This window comes from Colius striatus, chromosome 15 (genome assembly GCF_028858725.1).
Source record: "Colius striatus isolate bColStr4 chromosome 15, bColStr4.1.hap1, whole genome shotgun sequence".
NCBI lineage: Eukaryota > Metazoa > Chordata > Aves > Coliiformes > Coliidae > Colius > Colius striatus.
In genome coordinates this window covers 4,572,521-4,587,777 of record NC_084773.1, presented here as the reverse complement: position 1 = coordinate 4,587,777, position 15,257 = coordinate 4,572,521, and the positions used below count along the sequence as shown (strand labels likewise).

General features: G+C 63.5%; 3 protein-coding genes across 5 annotated transcripts in view; 2 read left to right on the top strand and 1 right to left on the bottom strand.

The window, feature by feature from the left end:
- Nucleotides 1-189: 189 nt before the first annotated feature.
- Nucleotides 190-4,688, top strand: APEH (acylaminoacyl-peptide hydrolase). The gene is made up of 22 exons (XM_062008436.1): nucleotides 190-229; nucleotides 343-451; nucleotides 530-656; nucleotides 767-848; nucleotides 940-1,015; nucleotides 1,137-1,279; nucleotides 1,398-1,535; nucleotides 1,609-1,700; nucleotides 1,800-1,840; nucleotides 1,905-2,089; nucleotides 2,194-2,254; nucleotides 2,354-2,448; nucleotides 2,532-2,583; nucleotides 2,655-2,743; nucleotides 3,091-3,232; nucleotides 3,364-3,441; nucleotides 3,513-3,593; nucleotides 3,673-3,761; nucleotides 3,838-4,028; nucleotides 4,101-4,203; nucleotides 4,274-4,380; nucleotides 4,458-4,688. The coding sequence occupies exons 1-22, from the start codon at nucleotides 200-202 to the stop codon at nucleotides 4,594-4,596; spliced, it is 2,250 nt and encodes a 749-aa protein (XP_061864420.1). The 5' UTR covers nucleotides 190-199; the 3' UTR covers nucleotides 4,597-4,688.
- A 56-nt stretch (nucleotides 4,689-4,744) lies between these two features.
- On the bottom strand, nucleotides 4,745-9,276 carry MST1 (macrophage stimulating 1). Of its 3 annotated transcripts, none has more exons than XM_062008190.1 (18): nucleotides 9,184-9,276; nucleotides 8,765-8,906; nucleotides 8,502-8,614; nucleotides 8,273-8,387; nucleotides 7,909-8,045; nucleotides 7,715-7,835; nucleotides 7,503-7,621; nucleotides 7,254-7,419; nucleotides 7,034-7,164; nucleotides 6,861-6,963; nucleotides 6,649-6,785; nucleotides 6,495-6,530; nucleotides 6,301-6,412; nucleotides 6,150-6,227; nucleotides 5,938-6,084; nucleotides 5,750-5,856; nucleotides 5,057-5,196; nucleotides 4,745-4,976 (listed from the first exon to the last, which is right to left on the bottom strand). In XM_062008190.1, exons 1-18 carry the CDS (start codon nucleotides 9,233-9,235, stop codon nucleotides 4,815-4,817), a joined length of 2,118 nt encoding a protein of 705 aa, XP_061864174.1. In that variant the 5' UTR covers nucleotides 9,236-9,276; the 3' UTR covers nucleotides 4,745-4,814. The 3 variants fall into 3 exon arrangements, with proteins under 3 accessions (XP_061864174.1, XP_061864175.1, XP_061864176.1); XM_062008191.1 differs by having other exon boundaries at nucleotides 7,254-7,416; XM_062008192.1 differs by having other exon boundaries at nucleotides 7,918-8,045.
- A 228-nt stretch (nucleotides 9,277-9,504) lies between these two features.
- DAG1 (dystroglycan 1) overlaps nucleotides 9,505-15,257 on the top strand; it is a 51,847-nt gene continuing 46,094 nt past the window's right edge. Inside the window, 1 exon segment of the mRNA XM_062008488.1 lies at nucleotides 9,505-9,593. The gene's annotated coding sequence lies outside the window, so the exon portion shown is untranslated.

Here is a 15,257-nt window from a genome sequence, read left to right as displayed (position 1 = left end):
ACAGCAGAGGGTGGACCCTGCCTGGCTGCCCCAGGCCTGGTGGGCAATGTGGGGCAGGCAACGTGGGGTGGCAGCGTGGGGCAGCCACGGGGCTAGCACTGGCCGGGCCCCTCGTGCCAGGCAGCTCACGCACACCTTGGCAGCCCGCCCAGTGCCGAGCGGCAGACGGCGGCGGCCCAGCGCAGCAGAGCAAGGCCCCATGGCCTCAGGGACCCAGCAGGGCACAGAGGTGGGCAAGAGGGCCCAGGGGGGCTGCGTGGGTGGGCACAGCCCTGTTTCAAGGGTGGGCACAGACAGAGGGATGAGCTTGTCCCCCACCAGCATGTCTCTTCCCCGGCTCAGGCAGCCAGTGGCCCTGCCGCCTGCTACAGGGAGCTGAGCCGGTTCCCTGCCGTCACTCGCGCTGCCCTTGGGGCCACCCTGGGGGCACAGTCCTTCTTGCTCCACACCGGTGAGTCGCTGCCCTTGGGGCCGCCCGGCGCTGGGGCCGCAGTGCCGGGCCGGTGCCACTGACGGCCGCCTCCCGCAGAGTGCAGCCGCCCCGACCCCCCGCGCCGCCGGCTCCTGCGCTTCAGCCGCCACTACAGCCTGCGGTGCACGGGCAATGGCGGCCTCGCCGTCAGCCGGGCAGCGCTCAGCGCCGAGATCCACAACCAGTACGGCACGGGTGGGCTGAGGGAGGAGGTGGCACGGCCGATGCCTGCTGTGTGGCGGGTGCCCACGCACAGCGTGCTGCTCCTGCAGCCTCCCTCCCTCCCCCGCTCAGGCTCCTCAGCCAGGACTCGCCCACGGGGCAGCACCGCGTGGTGCTCAGCCGCTGCCCACGGCAGTGCCACGAGCTGCTGGAGGTAAGGTGTGGGCTGTGCCAGGCGCAGCGGCTCTGGGGCTCACCAGGGTGGCCGGAGTGCCAGCGGTGGGTGCTGAGCCCTGGTCTCCCAGGTGTGGGGCAGCAGTGGGCGCAGCCACAGCGTAGACCTCACGGCACTGGGGAAGCATGGGGAGGTCTACACAGAGGGTAAGGCTCCTGCCCCATGCACCTGCCTGCAACACAGGCAAGGGTGGCACAGCCAGCAGCCCAGTGCCTGCCCAGCTGTGCCTGTGCCCGGCTGGGCTTTGCCACCCTCTTACTGTGCCAGGGCCCTTCGCCTGCCTGGCCTGGTCCCACTCAGAGATGCGGCTGCTCTACGTGGCTGAGAAGAGCCGCCCCAAACCACGGCCCCCCAGCCCCTGGGATGTGCCAGGAGCAACCAGGATGGCGGAGGAGAGCGAGGATGAGGAGGTGAGTGCCATGTGCACCCTGAGCGTGCTGTGCACCCCCCGAGCATGCCATATACTCCGTAAGTGTGCCATGCACAGAGCCCCATGGGGGCTGGGGGGCCGATGGAGCTGTGCTGCAGGGTGAGCAGTTCCTGTACCATGAGGACTGGGGGGAAGCTCTGAGCACCCGCAGCGTGCCCGTCCTCTGTGTCCTGGACCTGGAGAGCTGCAGCGTCTCAGTGCTGGAGGGCATCCCGGCGCACCTCTCTCCTGGCCAGGTCAGGACGGGGTTCAGGGAGAGCCCCGGGGTGGCCAGCCTGGGGCCATGGGACAAGCCTGGCTGTCTCACAGGCCCTGTGGTCCCCAGATGACTGCGGTGTGGTGTTTGTGGGCTGGTGGCATGAGCCCTTCCGCCTGGGGCTGAGAGCCTGCTCCAACAGGAGGTGGGTCACCGGTGCTGTGCCGGCATGCCTGTGCCATGTTGACACAATGGCCTTCAACATGGCCGTGGGGCTCCAGCCTGACCCATAGCTCCTCTCCAGGTCAGGGATTTTCCACTTGGACCTGGCCAGCGGGCGCTGTGGTGAGTGCTGGGGCTGGGGGGTACCGTGGGGGTCCGCGGGGTGCTGACCCGCTGCCACCCACAGAGCTGCTGTCGGCCGAGCACGGTGCCACCTGCTGCCCCCGGCTCAGCCCTGATGGCCGCCGCCTGCTCTACCTGGAGGGGGGCCTGGGGGGGCCCCACCGGCAGTGCCTGCGGCTGCGCATGGTGAGCAGGGCCCCGTGGGTGCCGGGCACAGCTGTGCTGCCGCTGTGGGACCCAGCCGACTGTGTCACAGCCTCTGGCAATGCCTGGCTGGAGCAGGGCTCAGTCCCCAAGCATCTTGCCTCAGTTTCCCTGGCAGGGGCACATCCCTGACCACTGGCTCTCCCCAGCTCACCTGGCAGACGAGGCAGACGGTGACGGTGCTGGACGTGGTGCAGGAGCCCACAGAGGGTGAGCACGGAGCAGCGGGCAGGGCTGGGCGCTGAGGGGCTGGGCCCCCGCATGCAGGAGCCCCCAGCCCAGCTCACCCACACTCTGTCCTGCTCCCAGCCTTTGCTGGGTTGTACGGGGAAGCCCTGCCGCCACGGTGCTGGGCGGCCGACAGCCGGCGAGCCGTGCTGGGCACTCCGCAGCGCAGCCGCACGGTGAGCCCTGGGGACACGGGCACGGGGACGTGATCCCTGTGAGCCCATGGTGACACAGCTGCTGGTGCTCTGCCCCCTCCCAGGACCTGCTGCTCGTGGACACGGAGGCAGCCACCGTCACCAACCTGACGGCAGGTACGTGGCACCAGGCTGCCCGCGGTGCCTCGGGGAACACCCATGAGTGCTGATGTGCTCTCTGTCCTCAGGGTCACCTGAAGGGTGCTGGGAGCTGCTCACTCTCCAGTGGGACGTGCTGGTGGCCACCTGCTCAGCCCCACACCGACCCCCCAGCCTGGTGAGTAGAGCCCTTGCACTGTGTGGCACAGTGTGGTGCAGTATGGTAGGGCCAGGCCCAGCACTGCCCAGCGTGGTATTGCACAGCACAGCATGGCACAGCCAGATCCAGTGTGGGAAGGCAGAGGGTGGCATGGCCAAGCACAGCACAGCTTGGCAAGGCCCAGGAAGGCAGGGCTGGGTACAGTGTGGCGTGGCATGGAACGGTATGACCAGGACCAGCATGACATGACAGGCATGACACAGGCTGGCACAGCACAGATGGCAGCCTGGAGCACTGGCACTGCAGGCACACTGTGGCTGACCGCAGCCTGGCAGCACCTGGTGCTACTCGCTGCCCCTCTGCAGGTGGTGGGGCTGCTGCCACCGGCGGGCCAGGAGCTGCCTCTCCGCTGGGTGCTGGTGGAGGATGCCCCAACAGTGCCTGGTGTCACCTGGAAGACCCTGACAGTCCATCCACCCTGCAGGGAGCAGTGTTCCGCCGCAGATGGTGAGCACCCAGGGGACCCTGTCGTGCCTAGGTGCCCCCTGGGTCCTGGGGGCCCTAGGGGGTGGGCAGGGTGCCAGGGTGTTGGCTGCCCAGGGTGGTGGGTGCTGAGCAGGATCCCTTCCCTGGCACAGGTACCCAGGCCTTCGAGGCCCTGCTGCTGAGCCCTCCGGACGGCACAGCCCCGCATCCTCTCGTCGTGTGTCCCCACGGTGAGTGAGGAGCTGGCAGGGATCGCCCAGCGGTGCTGGTGGCACCCTAGTGACATCCCTGCTGGCCTCAGGTGGCCCCCACACTGTCTTCGACGCCCGCTGGCGCCCGGGCATGGCTGCACTGTGCCGGCTGGGCTTTGCCGTGCTGCTGGGTAAGTGCCAGGGAGTCAGGGGATGCTGGGCCCCCATACCCCTCTGGAGACAGGGCACCCACAACCTCCATCCCCTCAGTGAACTACCGTGGCTCCCTGGGCTTCGGCCAGGCTGGCATCAGCTCCTTGCTGTCCCGTGTGGGTGAGCAGGATGTGGCAGACACCCAGGTGAGGGGCAAGAGGCTCAGGGGTGCTGGGGGGTGCCACTGGCTGGGTGCTGATGGTGGGTGCTGCATGGGCGCAGCTGGCAGTGGAGCAGGCGCTGGGCAGCGAGCCCCTGGACCCCCACCGCCTGGCCCTGCTGGCTGGCTCCCACGGAGCCTTCATCGCCCTCCACCTCCTCACCCGCGAGCCTGAGCGCTACCGAGCCTGTGTCCTGCGCAGCCCCGTCTGCAACCTGCCTGCGCTGCTCGGCACCTCCGACATCCCGGACTGGTGAGTGCCACCCCCCACCCTGTGCCACCCTGCCACGTCCCCGCGGCACCCACCAGCGCCTCCGTGCCGCAGGCGCTACATCTCCCTGGGGCTGCCCTACACCTTCGAGCGGGTGCCCCGTGCCGAGGACGTGGCCACCATGCTGCTGCGCTCGCCCATCGCCCAGGCACACCGGGTAAGGCAGGGGCAGGATGGGTGCAGGGTGCTGGGTGCAGGGGGCTGGGCACCCACCCGCTGTGCCGCAGGTGCAGACACCGGTGCTGCTGTGTGTGGGGGCCCGAGACCGGCGCGTCAGCCCGACGCAGGCGCTGGAGCTGTACCGGGTGCTGCGGGCCAGGGGGGTGCCGGCGCGGTGAGTGAGGTGCAGGGGGGCGGGAGTGGGGAGCGAAGCCTGGGGTGCTGGCTGAGCACCCCCATCCCATCCCGCAGGCTGCTGTGGTACCCGGAGGGCGGCCATGCACTGGCTGGCGTGGAGACAGAGGCCGATGTGTTTGGGAACTGTGCCCGCTGGCTCCTCCAGCACCTGGGGCCGCCCCGGCGGGATGAGACGGGCCGGCACAGCCCTTAACTCCCACCCTGGCCCTGCAGCTGTGCCGTCCCTGGGGTGGCCACTGGCCCTGAGCACCACAGCAGGACCAGAGGCGGATGGAGCTGGGGAGAGACAGGACAAGGGTTGGGGTTTGGTGGTAAATAAATGTGTGAGGCCCTGTGCAGTGCCAAACCCCGTGGCCACGGCCAGGCCTTTATTCTGCGGCGGCGGCTGTGCTAGGCCGGGGCTGAGCCCGCTCAGCCCATCTTCATCACCTTCTGGATCCAGTCAACATAGAGGGAGACGCGGATGAAGAGGGCGGGCTGGTCGGTGCGGGCGCAGACGCGGGACGGGGTGATCACCCCCTCCAGCACCCAGCAGTCTGCGGTGAGGCAGGCCAGCGGGCCCCCGTAATCTCCCTGCGGCACCCAGAGAGCGGCGTCAGCGCGGTGCCGGCAACCGCGGGCTGGCCGAGGCGGCGGCTCCCGGCACAGCTCACCTCGCAGGCCCCCACGCCGGCACGCAGCGGGGCTGTGCACAGCTCGCTCTCCTTCACGCGCCCGCGCAGCGCTGCGTTACACTCGCTGTGGGCCAGCACCGGCAGCCGCGCCACGTTCAGCACGCTGCCGTCCGCCGTGCCTGCGGGCATGAGCACGCGGGGCAGCGGGCAGGGGGGCGGCGAGGGGCCGTGGGGCAGGGCACATGGCGCGTGAGGTGCTGCCCTTGCTGGGGAGTGCCCTCACGGGGGGTACGGTGAGCAGGGGGTGGTGTGAGCAGGAGAAGGGCAGGGACAGGGAGATGTCGTGGGCTGGGGCATGTCATGGGCAGCGGGACGCTGTAGATGGGGGATGGATGGCATGGGCAGGAAAATGCCATGGCAGGTGGATGCTGTGGGAGAGGGGATGCCAGGAACAATGAATACTTCAAGCAGGGGATGTTGTGGGCAGGGGGCTGCCGTGGGCATGGGGATACTGTGGGCAAGGGAATGCCGTAGGCACGAGGATGCTGTGGGCACGGGGATGCTGTGAACAGGGGGATGCTGTGGGCAGGGGACCCTGTGAGGCAGAGGCATGCCATAGCAGGGGAATGGCATAGGCAGGGTACGCATTGGGCAGATGCCATGGCAGGGGAATGGCATGGGCAGGGTACGCGTTGGGCAGATGCCATGGCAGGGGCTGCCCATGGCAGGTACCTCTGGTTTCCCCCCAGCCGGCGATCTCGCAGTCGGTGCCCGCAGGCACGACGTAGCGCTCGGGCGGCAGGCAGATCAGCGCCACGCGCCTGTTCAGAGCAGCCGGCCTGCGGGCAGAGGGGCAGGGGGAGGTGGTGCCAGCACAGCTGGCAGCAGGGCATGGCAGGGGCCGGGGCACAGCCGCTCACCTCGCCAGCTTCAGCATGACCAGCTGGGACTCGGAGGGGCCACAGACGATCCGTGCGATGGGGATGGTCTGCTGGTCGGGGTCCCCGGGGCCTGGGTCCTTGAAGAGCGTCCCCAGCTGCACCTCATAGCCTGTTAGGTCGGCATCGCTGCGAGACAGGGGCGTGAGGGCATGGGGCAGTCCTGGCACCCCGTGCCCCAGCCCCGGCCTTACCAGGAGGCGAAGCACTGGCGCGTGCTGATCACCCACTGCTCCTTCACCAGAGATCCCCCGCAGAAGTGCACCCCGGCCCTGCGGGGACCAGGGGTGAGCTCCCCAGGGGGGACGCTGGCCGTGCCGCGGGGCGTGCGCGGGGCCCGCTCACCGGTTGCGGATGCTGACGGTCCAGGGCGAGTTGCCGGGCTGGCCGCCGACGATGCGCCCTTTCCGCTGCAGCCTCTCGTCCCGCCGGCCACACTCCTCGAATGCCACCACGTCTGCGGGAAGGGTGGGAGTGAGCTGCGGACGTGCCACCAGCACCCACCCCACAGCACCCACTTGGCACCCACGGGCCCTCACCTGCATTCTCCAGGATGGAGGGCACCGTGCTGCTGGCTGTGAAGGCAGAGGGTGGCATTGAGGGAGGGCTCAGCCACCCTAGCAGGACCAAAACAACCCAGGGGGTGGCTGGGGAACCTCCTCTAGCTCTGCAGGGGGGCAGGGGGCGGCTCACAGCAGGACTTGATGGCACAGTAGTCAAAGGGCGTGCGGGGGTCCATGGTGTAGCACCAGGGCCCGTGGCTGTCGTTGTCGGGGTTGCGGCAGTAGTTCTCCTCCAGGTGTGCCTCGGGGTGGGTGACGGGCGAGATCCTGGCGAGAGGAAGACACCGTCCTCATCCCCATCCTCATCCCCCACCTCCCCTGCCCGCTCCCTCACACACTCACTGGGGCTCATGGGGCTCGTGGGCGGCCCAGGGCTGGCACGTGATGCCCTTGCGTGTCTTGCTGACATGGCCGCGGTAGTGCTCGCCGTGGCCGTGGTAGCACTCTGGGGACAGGCAGGGAGGGCTGGTACCCCCGGCAGGCCCCCCGGGGGTGGGTGCATGGGGGCGGCTCACCTTGGGCATCCAGCTCGTCGGGGCAGCGGCGGATGTGGAAGCAGAAGGCGATGCGGACGTTGGGGCGGGTGGTGAAGCACCACGGCGCCTCCGAGCCGTCGGGGTTGCGGCAGTAGTTCTCCTGCAGGTCCCTGGTGGAGGGGCCGCATGGGTGTCCCCCCAATCCCCCACCCGTGGCTGCTGCCCGCTCCTGCAGGCGCATCCCCCCACCCTCTCTTACTTGCAGGGGTACTTCTCGGGCACAAAGTGGTGCCGGTGCGGGGTCTGGCTGTCCCAGCGCTGACAGGGGATCCCTGACACAGTGACGTTCACCCGGCCCCGGTAGCCTTCGCCCTTGCCCCTGAAGCAGCCGGTGGTGACGTTGTGGGGCCGTGGGCGTTTCTCTGCTTGTGTGGGGCCAAGCAGTAGGGTCAGGGTGGCACTCGGGACCCCCAGCCCCAGCTGCACGGTGAGCCCGGCGGGGACTTACTGCAGAGGCGGATGCGGCAGTACTCGCGCTCCCGCCCGGGGTCGGTGGTGTAGCACCAGGGCCGCTCGGAGCTGTCGGGGTTGCGGCAGTAGTTGTCGTCCAGCCCCTTGTCAGGGTACCTGGGCCGGAGACAGGGAGCGGCGTTGAGGGTGACACCACCAGCCTGGCAATTGCCGTGGCTGGGGCGGCTGCCCGGGGCTAGGGGCTGGTACTTGTCAGGGTGGTAGGGGTGCTTGTGTGGGTGCTGCAGGTCCCAGCGCTGGCATTCAATCCCCGACTTGGTGTGGTCCACGGCGCCACGGTACTCCTCCCCATTGCAGGTCATGCAGACAGCTGCTGACAACCCGTGGGGCTCAGTGTGGGGGGAACACAGAGCACGGGGCACCTCCTGGAATGTGGCACTCACCATCCTCACATTTCTTGATGCCGCAGCTCTGGTGCCGGACGTTGGGGTCGATGGTGTAACACCACGGGCCCCGCTTGTCCCGGTCAGGGTTTCGGCAGTAATTCTCCTCCAGACCATTGCGGGGGGATGGCAGGAACCTGCTGGCAGCAGGTTGGGTAGGAGAGCTGCTGGGAGCCTTGAGCCCTGGGTTGGGCACAGCCACAATGCTGTGCCACCCCTGGTTGCTACCATTGCCCCCACTCTGTCCCCATTGCCCTCATGTTGTCCCCATTGCCCCGATGCTGTCCCCAGCCCATTCCCTGTTGCCCCATGCTGCCCGTGGCCACCAGCAGGTGCCATGGGGCAGCCGAGGACACAGGGGCACCTGTGGTCATGGGGTGTCATGGCCTGCCAGTGCTGGCAGCGCAGCCCCTTCTCTGTCGTGGCCCGCGTGCCACGGTAGCTGGAGCCATTGGCCACGATGCAGTCCCGCAGGTAGTCTGGGCAGAGCCAAGCACCACATCAGGGCGCCGTGTCTGAGCCAGGGCACCTCGGCAGTGGAGCCCTGCGCCCGGCCTGCGGTGTGCCTATGCTCACCCATGGCACCCACACACCTTTCTTTTGGTACAGGTCGTAATGGATGTTCTTCTGCAGCTGGACATGGGGTGAGTGCTGAGTCTTGGGCAGCAGCTGGCACAGCTGGCTCTGCCGGTCATGGTGGAAAGCCCTGGAAGGAACAGCCTGGTAGGGCAACCTGCAGGGCCAGGACCCACAGGACCAGGGGGCGCACGCTTGTGCACCCAGCCTACAAATGCAGGGTGACCCCAATGTCATGCCCTCTGCACTCCCACCCTCTGTGCTGCCACGTCGCACTCACCGGCAACCCAGGCTGGCGGCACAGCGCTGGGCACACTGCTCCGCTGAGCCCCGCGCCGGCGGCTGCAGCGGGTCTGCGGGCACTGCCAGCAGCAGCTCAGTGGCTCGCAGGCGCTGGAAGTCGTTGAGGGGCGAGCGCTGGCCTAGGGAGCATGTCACAGACGGGGGGAATGACACGCACAGCGCGGACACCGGGGCCCCGTGGAGCGTGGGACGCCTCCCCCATAGAGCAGCGGCACCCCCGTCCCGTACAGCAGCGGGCTCGGGGGGAGTCTCTGCCCTCCAGGGTGCTCAGCACACGCGTGCAGCCTCCTAGTTCTGCCACCCCCTCCAACGCTGGCACCGGGCCCCACGCTGCCCCACGCTGCCCCACGCTGCCCCACGCCCTCCAGCCCCCGGCGGCCCGGCCCGGGGCCCTACCTGAGCTGAGGCCCGCGGCCAGGGCGAGCAGGACCCCCAGCAGCGGCTGCATGGCGGCGGCCCCGCGTCCCCGGGCCGCTGGCCACGGGCAAATACGTGCCCCCGGGCGCGGGGCCAAGCGGGGCCGCGGCCACCCGGCGGCGGGGCCGCGCGGGGCGCGGGGCGGGGCCGCGGCGGGGGCGGGGCCTGGGGCGGCCCCGGGGGCGGGGCCCGGGCGGGGGAGGCGGGGCGAGCGCGGGCGCCGATTGGCCGGAGCGCGCTCGTGCCGCCGGTTGCTAGGCGCCGCCCGCCCCGCCCCCAGGTACGTGCCCGCGCGGGGTCGCGCTCGCGCCGCGCCGCCCGCTCGGTGCGTCGGGGCCGCTGGCGGCGAGAGCCGGCGGGGAGCGGCCTCCGGGCCCGGCCGTCGCACGGTGAGGGGGCCGCGGGGACGGGGGAACGGTGCGGGCGCGGGGCCCGGCTTCCGCCCGGCAGCGGCGGTGGCACCTGCCGAGCCGCCCTGCCCTTGGCCTACTGGGCGGGCCGGGAGCGGGAGCGGCGGCGCGGCCTGGGCAGAGGCGCGGCGCGCCCGGGCCCTCCCGGTGCGCGGGCAGCGGGGTGGCGTGGTCTAGCGGAGGCGGCTCCGCCGGCCGCTCCAGCCCCTGCGTGCCCTCCGCGGCCTGCCGGGACCAGGCGAAGGCGGCGGCCCGGGCTGGCTGCGGGGTCCGGTCCCGTTGCCGCTGCCCCCGTCTTGCCGCGCTTCCCTACACCTCGGCTTCCTCTCCCGTCTCGGGTGGGTGACGCGATCAGGGGGCTCCGGCGGGGCCGGCCTCGCCGGCGGGCAGGAAGGCGGAGCGGGCCCTGCCCGGGGCTCCGAGCGGCTGAGCCGGCCTGGGTTGTACCGGGCTCGGTGTGGAGCTTCGCTGTAGCCGCCGGCGGGCGCGGTGGGAGCGGCCCCGGTGCCGGCGGCGGAGGCAGCCATCCCTGGAGCTGCCACGGTTCCCGGCCGTGGGTGCCGGAGCCCCATAGGATTCCTGGGCTGGACGGGAACGCGGCGGCTCTCCGCGCTCACCGGCACCGCCTTGGCCCCGTGGGCGCGCAGGTGGATAGTCCTAGGTGTCCGTGAGCATGGGGGTCTCTGCGGTTACGGTCCCGGACAGGGCTGCGGGGCGGCTCCGCGGCGGGAACGGCCCAGCTCACCGGAGACTATACAGGCCCCCTCGGCTGCCAGGGCCGACCTTGGGGCTCAGTGCTGCCAGCGTGAGTAACAGCACGCGCTGTTCCGGCCATAACTGACCCACGGGCGAACTTTTGTCTTGAGTCAGCGATGTGGGGCCCCAAGTGCGAGTAAATAGTTGTGCTGCACAAACAGGCATCGGTGTGGAATGTTCCCTATGGCCTCCTTGGCTCCTCAGAAGCAACAGGCTGCAGAGTGGCTCGCCCGAGTCTCCAGCGCCCATTGAAGCAGGGGATATGAATTCAGCAAGTTTCAGCAGGTTGCAAAGACCTCGTGTGTGCTTTTAGAGCTTGACCTGGTCTCTGCTGCTGGCAGATGGGAGCTGAGCAGCAGGGTTTGCACAGGCTCCATGAGGTGCTGTGTCTCCCTTGCTCATAGAGCTCGGGAAGCAGCATTGATGTTGCCTAGTTGTCCAAAATGAGACCAAAATCATTAGCAAAGTCTGTGTTAAAAGGCCAAGTATTCACCTGTCTTCTCTCAGCCCCTCTGAGTAGGAGTTTCTTTCCACTGCCCACTGCTTTTGCAGGATGGCCTGTTAGCATCTCCTGCCTTGGGAATACTGTCCTTAACAAAATTTGCTGTTTAACTTAATATGTAGAAAGCTGTCTCTTCTTGAGCTTTACAGATTGCTTTCCTCACTTTCAGAGTTTCTATTTCAGCATAGGTTTCTTTGCACAGTCTCTGCCGCTATACCGAGCATCCTGAACCACTTACTCATTCTTCCCGATACTTGTCATTGCGCTCTTCTATCCTAAATATAGGGTAGTATGCCAATGGGAGAAGCTTGAGAGCAAGCTGAAGTGCTGGGAACACCACTGTTTACTCAGAGGAGTAATCAGCAAAGCCTGGCTGATTCCAGGTCGCGCCGTCTTGCTGCAGGAGTTTGTGCTCGCTTCTTTAGGAGCTGGCACGAGTTCTTGAATAACAAGATGATGTTGTTGACAGCACATGCTAGCTTAGAAATACCCATTTTTTTCAGCAATGTGTAAACCAAGTAGTAAATCCTGCTTAATTGCTGATATTAGGCCTGGAGAATTGACAAAAGCTGTGAGGCTGGTATCAGGGAAGGTGTTCTGTGCCTCGCTGGGTACCGAGGGGTTTTGTGTGGGATGTATTAACCCTGAGCACTTCTCTGCTTTTAGAAATGGCTGGTACTCACTGCTCCCTCCAGCCCTGCTTAATCCACTTCTTTCTCCTCTCATCTCTCACTGCCCAGTGTGCTGGGCTCAGCTGGTCCCAGGAATGAAGGAGAAGGACATGTGACAGGTAGAGTGAGACCTTTCCTCAGCTTCAGCTGCAAAGTGCATGGTTAGAATGGGCTCAAAACTCTGACTGCAACTTGTCTGCCATGGCTGACCGCTCTGGAGGAGTTTTCCCGTGTCTCTTCTGGGCAGAGCTGTGCTCTGGCAGCAAGGGGTAACCTCAGGGAGTACACCAGCTGACATGCCTGAGAGGTGCTTTGCACTGAAGACCAGTGGTGCTGCTCAAGTCTGAGGGAGAAGAGGAGCGTGTGGCTACAGCAACCAGGTGCTGGGGAGAATTGTCATGCTTTAGCATAGATGTGAGGTGTGATGTGTTGCCAGCGTGGCAGAGAAGGTGTGTCATGGTTGTGCCTTGGCAGGAGAGAAAGCTTCACAGAAGGAATGGTGTGTCTGTTCGTTTCCCACCTCCTTGGGAGAGTTAGTGAGAGAGATTGTCCTGGGGAGGTCCCAAGGTGCAGTGCCAGCCTGGGGAGGAACTTCAGCTGACAGGAGCACAGTCTGTCTAGTTTTGGCAGTGACAGCTGTCCAGAGAGTTTTGTGGAGATGATTTTGGGTGGTTTGTGCCTTTACTTTTGTTAGCTGAGGAATAGTATGGAGGACTTAATTCTAGTAATGATTAATTTGAGGAAAATGCAAGCTCTTGAATTCTCCTTGAGCAAGCAGGGGTCATGTAAATAAATGCCTCTGGCATTCTTTTTGGCGCTTGCAGACTGTCTACCAATTACTTCTGGTCTCTTGCTGAATCAGTGGGAGGCTGTTGCTCCTTGAGCTCCCAGTACTTCAGTGGTGATTTGGGTGAAATACAAATAAACACAGTTGGATTGACCTAGCATATCTGAGTTCTTGGTATGCTGAAAATGTTTGTTCTTAGGATATTTGTGCAGTCTGGAGAGCTCTGTACCTTAAACCCGATTCGCAGAGGACCATGACCATGTTTAAGCTGTGGAAAATAAAAGATCAACCCAAAGAACCTGTGCTTTAGTGCTTGATCTGTGAGACTAAGTTTGAGCAAGTTGCTACATTGCTGCTGGACAGAAAGTTAAACCTTGCATGAATACTCTGGGTGAGTGCACTTTCTAGTCTAGTGCCTTTTTTCTCTTTGTGTGTCTCCTTGCACTTCTGTTGACTCCTTGCACTTATCTCTTGGCTTAAACTGTCCATGCTTTAGCTTTTCTGGGATAAAGTTGTAGCTTGCCAGTGAGAAAGATGATTGTATGTATTTGATATTACCACTTTCATATTGCATTTTTCATGAGCACATGAACTGGTGTGCTGGTATGACACTGCCCAAAGGAGATGGTCCAAGTCCCCTGGCCAGGCACATCTGCTCCCTTCCTCTGCAGATGCCTATGGACTGGTGGCTTGGGGACCAGCAGCAAGCTCCCTGGCTGTTGTGCATGGTTTGTGTGCTGTTCTGGGTGTCTGATGAGGAGACAGGGTAAGGTGAGTGGTGTGGAATGTGTGGAGGCAATGGGGGCCTCCTTTTCTTATTGATGGTGACCTGCTCAGATGAGAAGATGTCTTGAAACCACGTCCCAAATTAAAGCTGGAGCTTCTTGCCTGGTGGTAGCTTCTGCCTAAGTTATTAGCTGGGGTGCAAGGGATGTAAGGCACTCCAGGAATGCAGAGTCCTGCTCAAGGTCACCCCAGCCTGGCAGTGCTAGTTTATGGGAGCCAGGCCTGATGCACTCTAGGAAATTCCCCCAAATCTCTGCTGATAGCTTTGAGGCTCTTCCACCTCTGGGAAGCGTGCCAGGACCTGAGAGCTGGAGGGGGCTGCTGGGCTACCACGTGCTACTCTGGCTCCTTAGAGCAGCACTTGCATATGTCTGCCTGGAGAGCTCACAACACTCATCCACACGTTAACACAGATGGTCTTCTGCCATGTGGCCCCCAGGGCTGTGTCCCTGCTGGGCCATGCCAGTGCTGATGCCACCAAAGTTGTCCCAGGGTGAGGTGCAGGGAACAGTGGAGAGTGAGGTTGTACAGGCTTGTGGAGCAGGAGGTGAGGTCTGACCTGTAGCTGTGGTGTTTGCAGTCATCTTGCTCTGCTGATCTTGTTTTTTCCTGGGTTAACTTTCTGCAACTCAGTAACCTGGATTGTCCCTGCAAGGATCTTGTAAATGCCCCGGCTGGAAGGAGCTTGTAAACACCTCAGCAGTGCAGGTGGAGAGAATGTGAGGCCCAGCCTGGAGGAGCAGGAGGAAGAGATGGCCATGGTCCCTGTGCTGGAGTGGTGGGTTAGCTCAGGATGAGTGCCTGCTTCAGCCAGCCTCATGGTTTGGTGCTCTTAAAAGGGCTCTTCTCTTTCACTGTTCCCAGCCATGCCCTCTTGCCTCCTCCCACAAGCCAGCTGTGGTGCTGAGCTACTGCACTGATCAACAGACCCTGCTAACTTGGCATAAAATTGTTCTTTTTTTCAGCTCGACCCTTCCCTGGCTTAGCAAAATCATCAGGAGTGGAGCTGGGCTATCTTGGGAGGCAGGGAGCCATTCTATCAGCAGAGCTGTCCCTTGGGTTGATGCTCTTGGCCATCATGGATATTTTTGTTATTCAGTGTTGAGTCTGCTCCTGGTTTCCCTGTCCTGCAGGGATCCTCTAGGCCTGCAGTGTAATTCTTGGTAGGATTCAAAGTACATTATCTCTGGCAGTCTCACCCTTCCCATGTGGAGGGTGAGACTTGGAAACAGCAGCAGTGTTTGTCCTAGCCCCACAAGTGGACAGCGTTCAGCTTTGTTTCTTTTTTTGTTCTTTAGAAATAAACAGACTCCTCACCTTGTCTGACCCGTTAAGATACGTTTGAATGACGATTTCTGCTGATCAGTTCTCCTTTCTTCCCCTTTCCTTGAGTTGCTGTCACTGCAGAGCTCAGCTATGGCATTTGCTGCCACTGCAGCCCTGAATGAGGGTATGGTGTGTATTTTCTACTCTGCTTTCTGAAAAGGACTCAATTCATAGAAGATTGCATAGGCAGCTTCAGAAATATTTTGAATCCTTGGAGCTTTCCAACAAATTGGCTTAGAAGCCTCTTCCTGCAGCGCTCGGTGTTGGGAATACTTCTTGGTAGGGACCCGACGAACAGCATTCCTCCCCTCCCTCCTCAGGGGCTGAAAAAGTGATTACAGGAGAGGTTTCAGTTTACTCTAGCATAGTTACAGGTCAGGCTGAATGCACATAGGCAGTGAATTCACACTGGGTCTTTTCTTTTTTGAACTAGATTGTACAGTTTAGACTTCAGAAAGCTTAATCATCTGTGAAGTGTGTTCCTTAAGGCTGGGGAGTAGCATGCAGTAATTTTGATGAGAGTTACCATCAGCAGATACTGATCATTGTCTATCGGTCCCAAGGGCTGGGGATTGATTTGAGATGAGCTTGAGTAAGAAGAGGAAGGGCCATAGTTTGAACCAGCAGTTTTCCACTGGAGTGTTGAATTACAGCAGATGATGTGAAAGCTTTGTGCTACTGTCTCAACTTCAGATTGTGAGGTGGGGGTGGTTTGTGCTGTCAGTCCCTTGCTGGGGTGGCACTTCTTGCTTCTTGTCACATAGGCATCTCTTTGCTGTACAAGGTCAGCCCCTAAACAGATTCTTCCAGGCCCT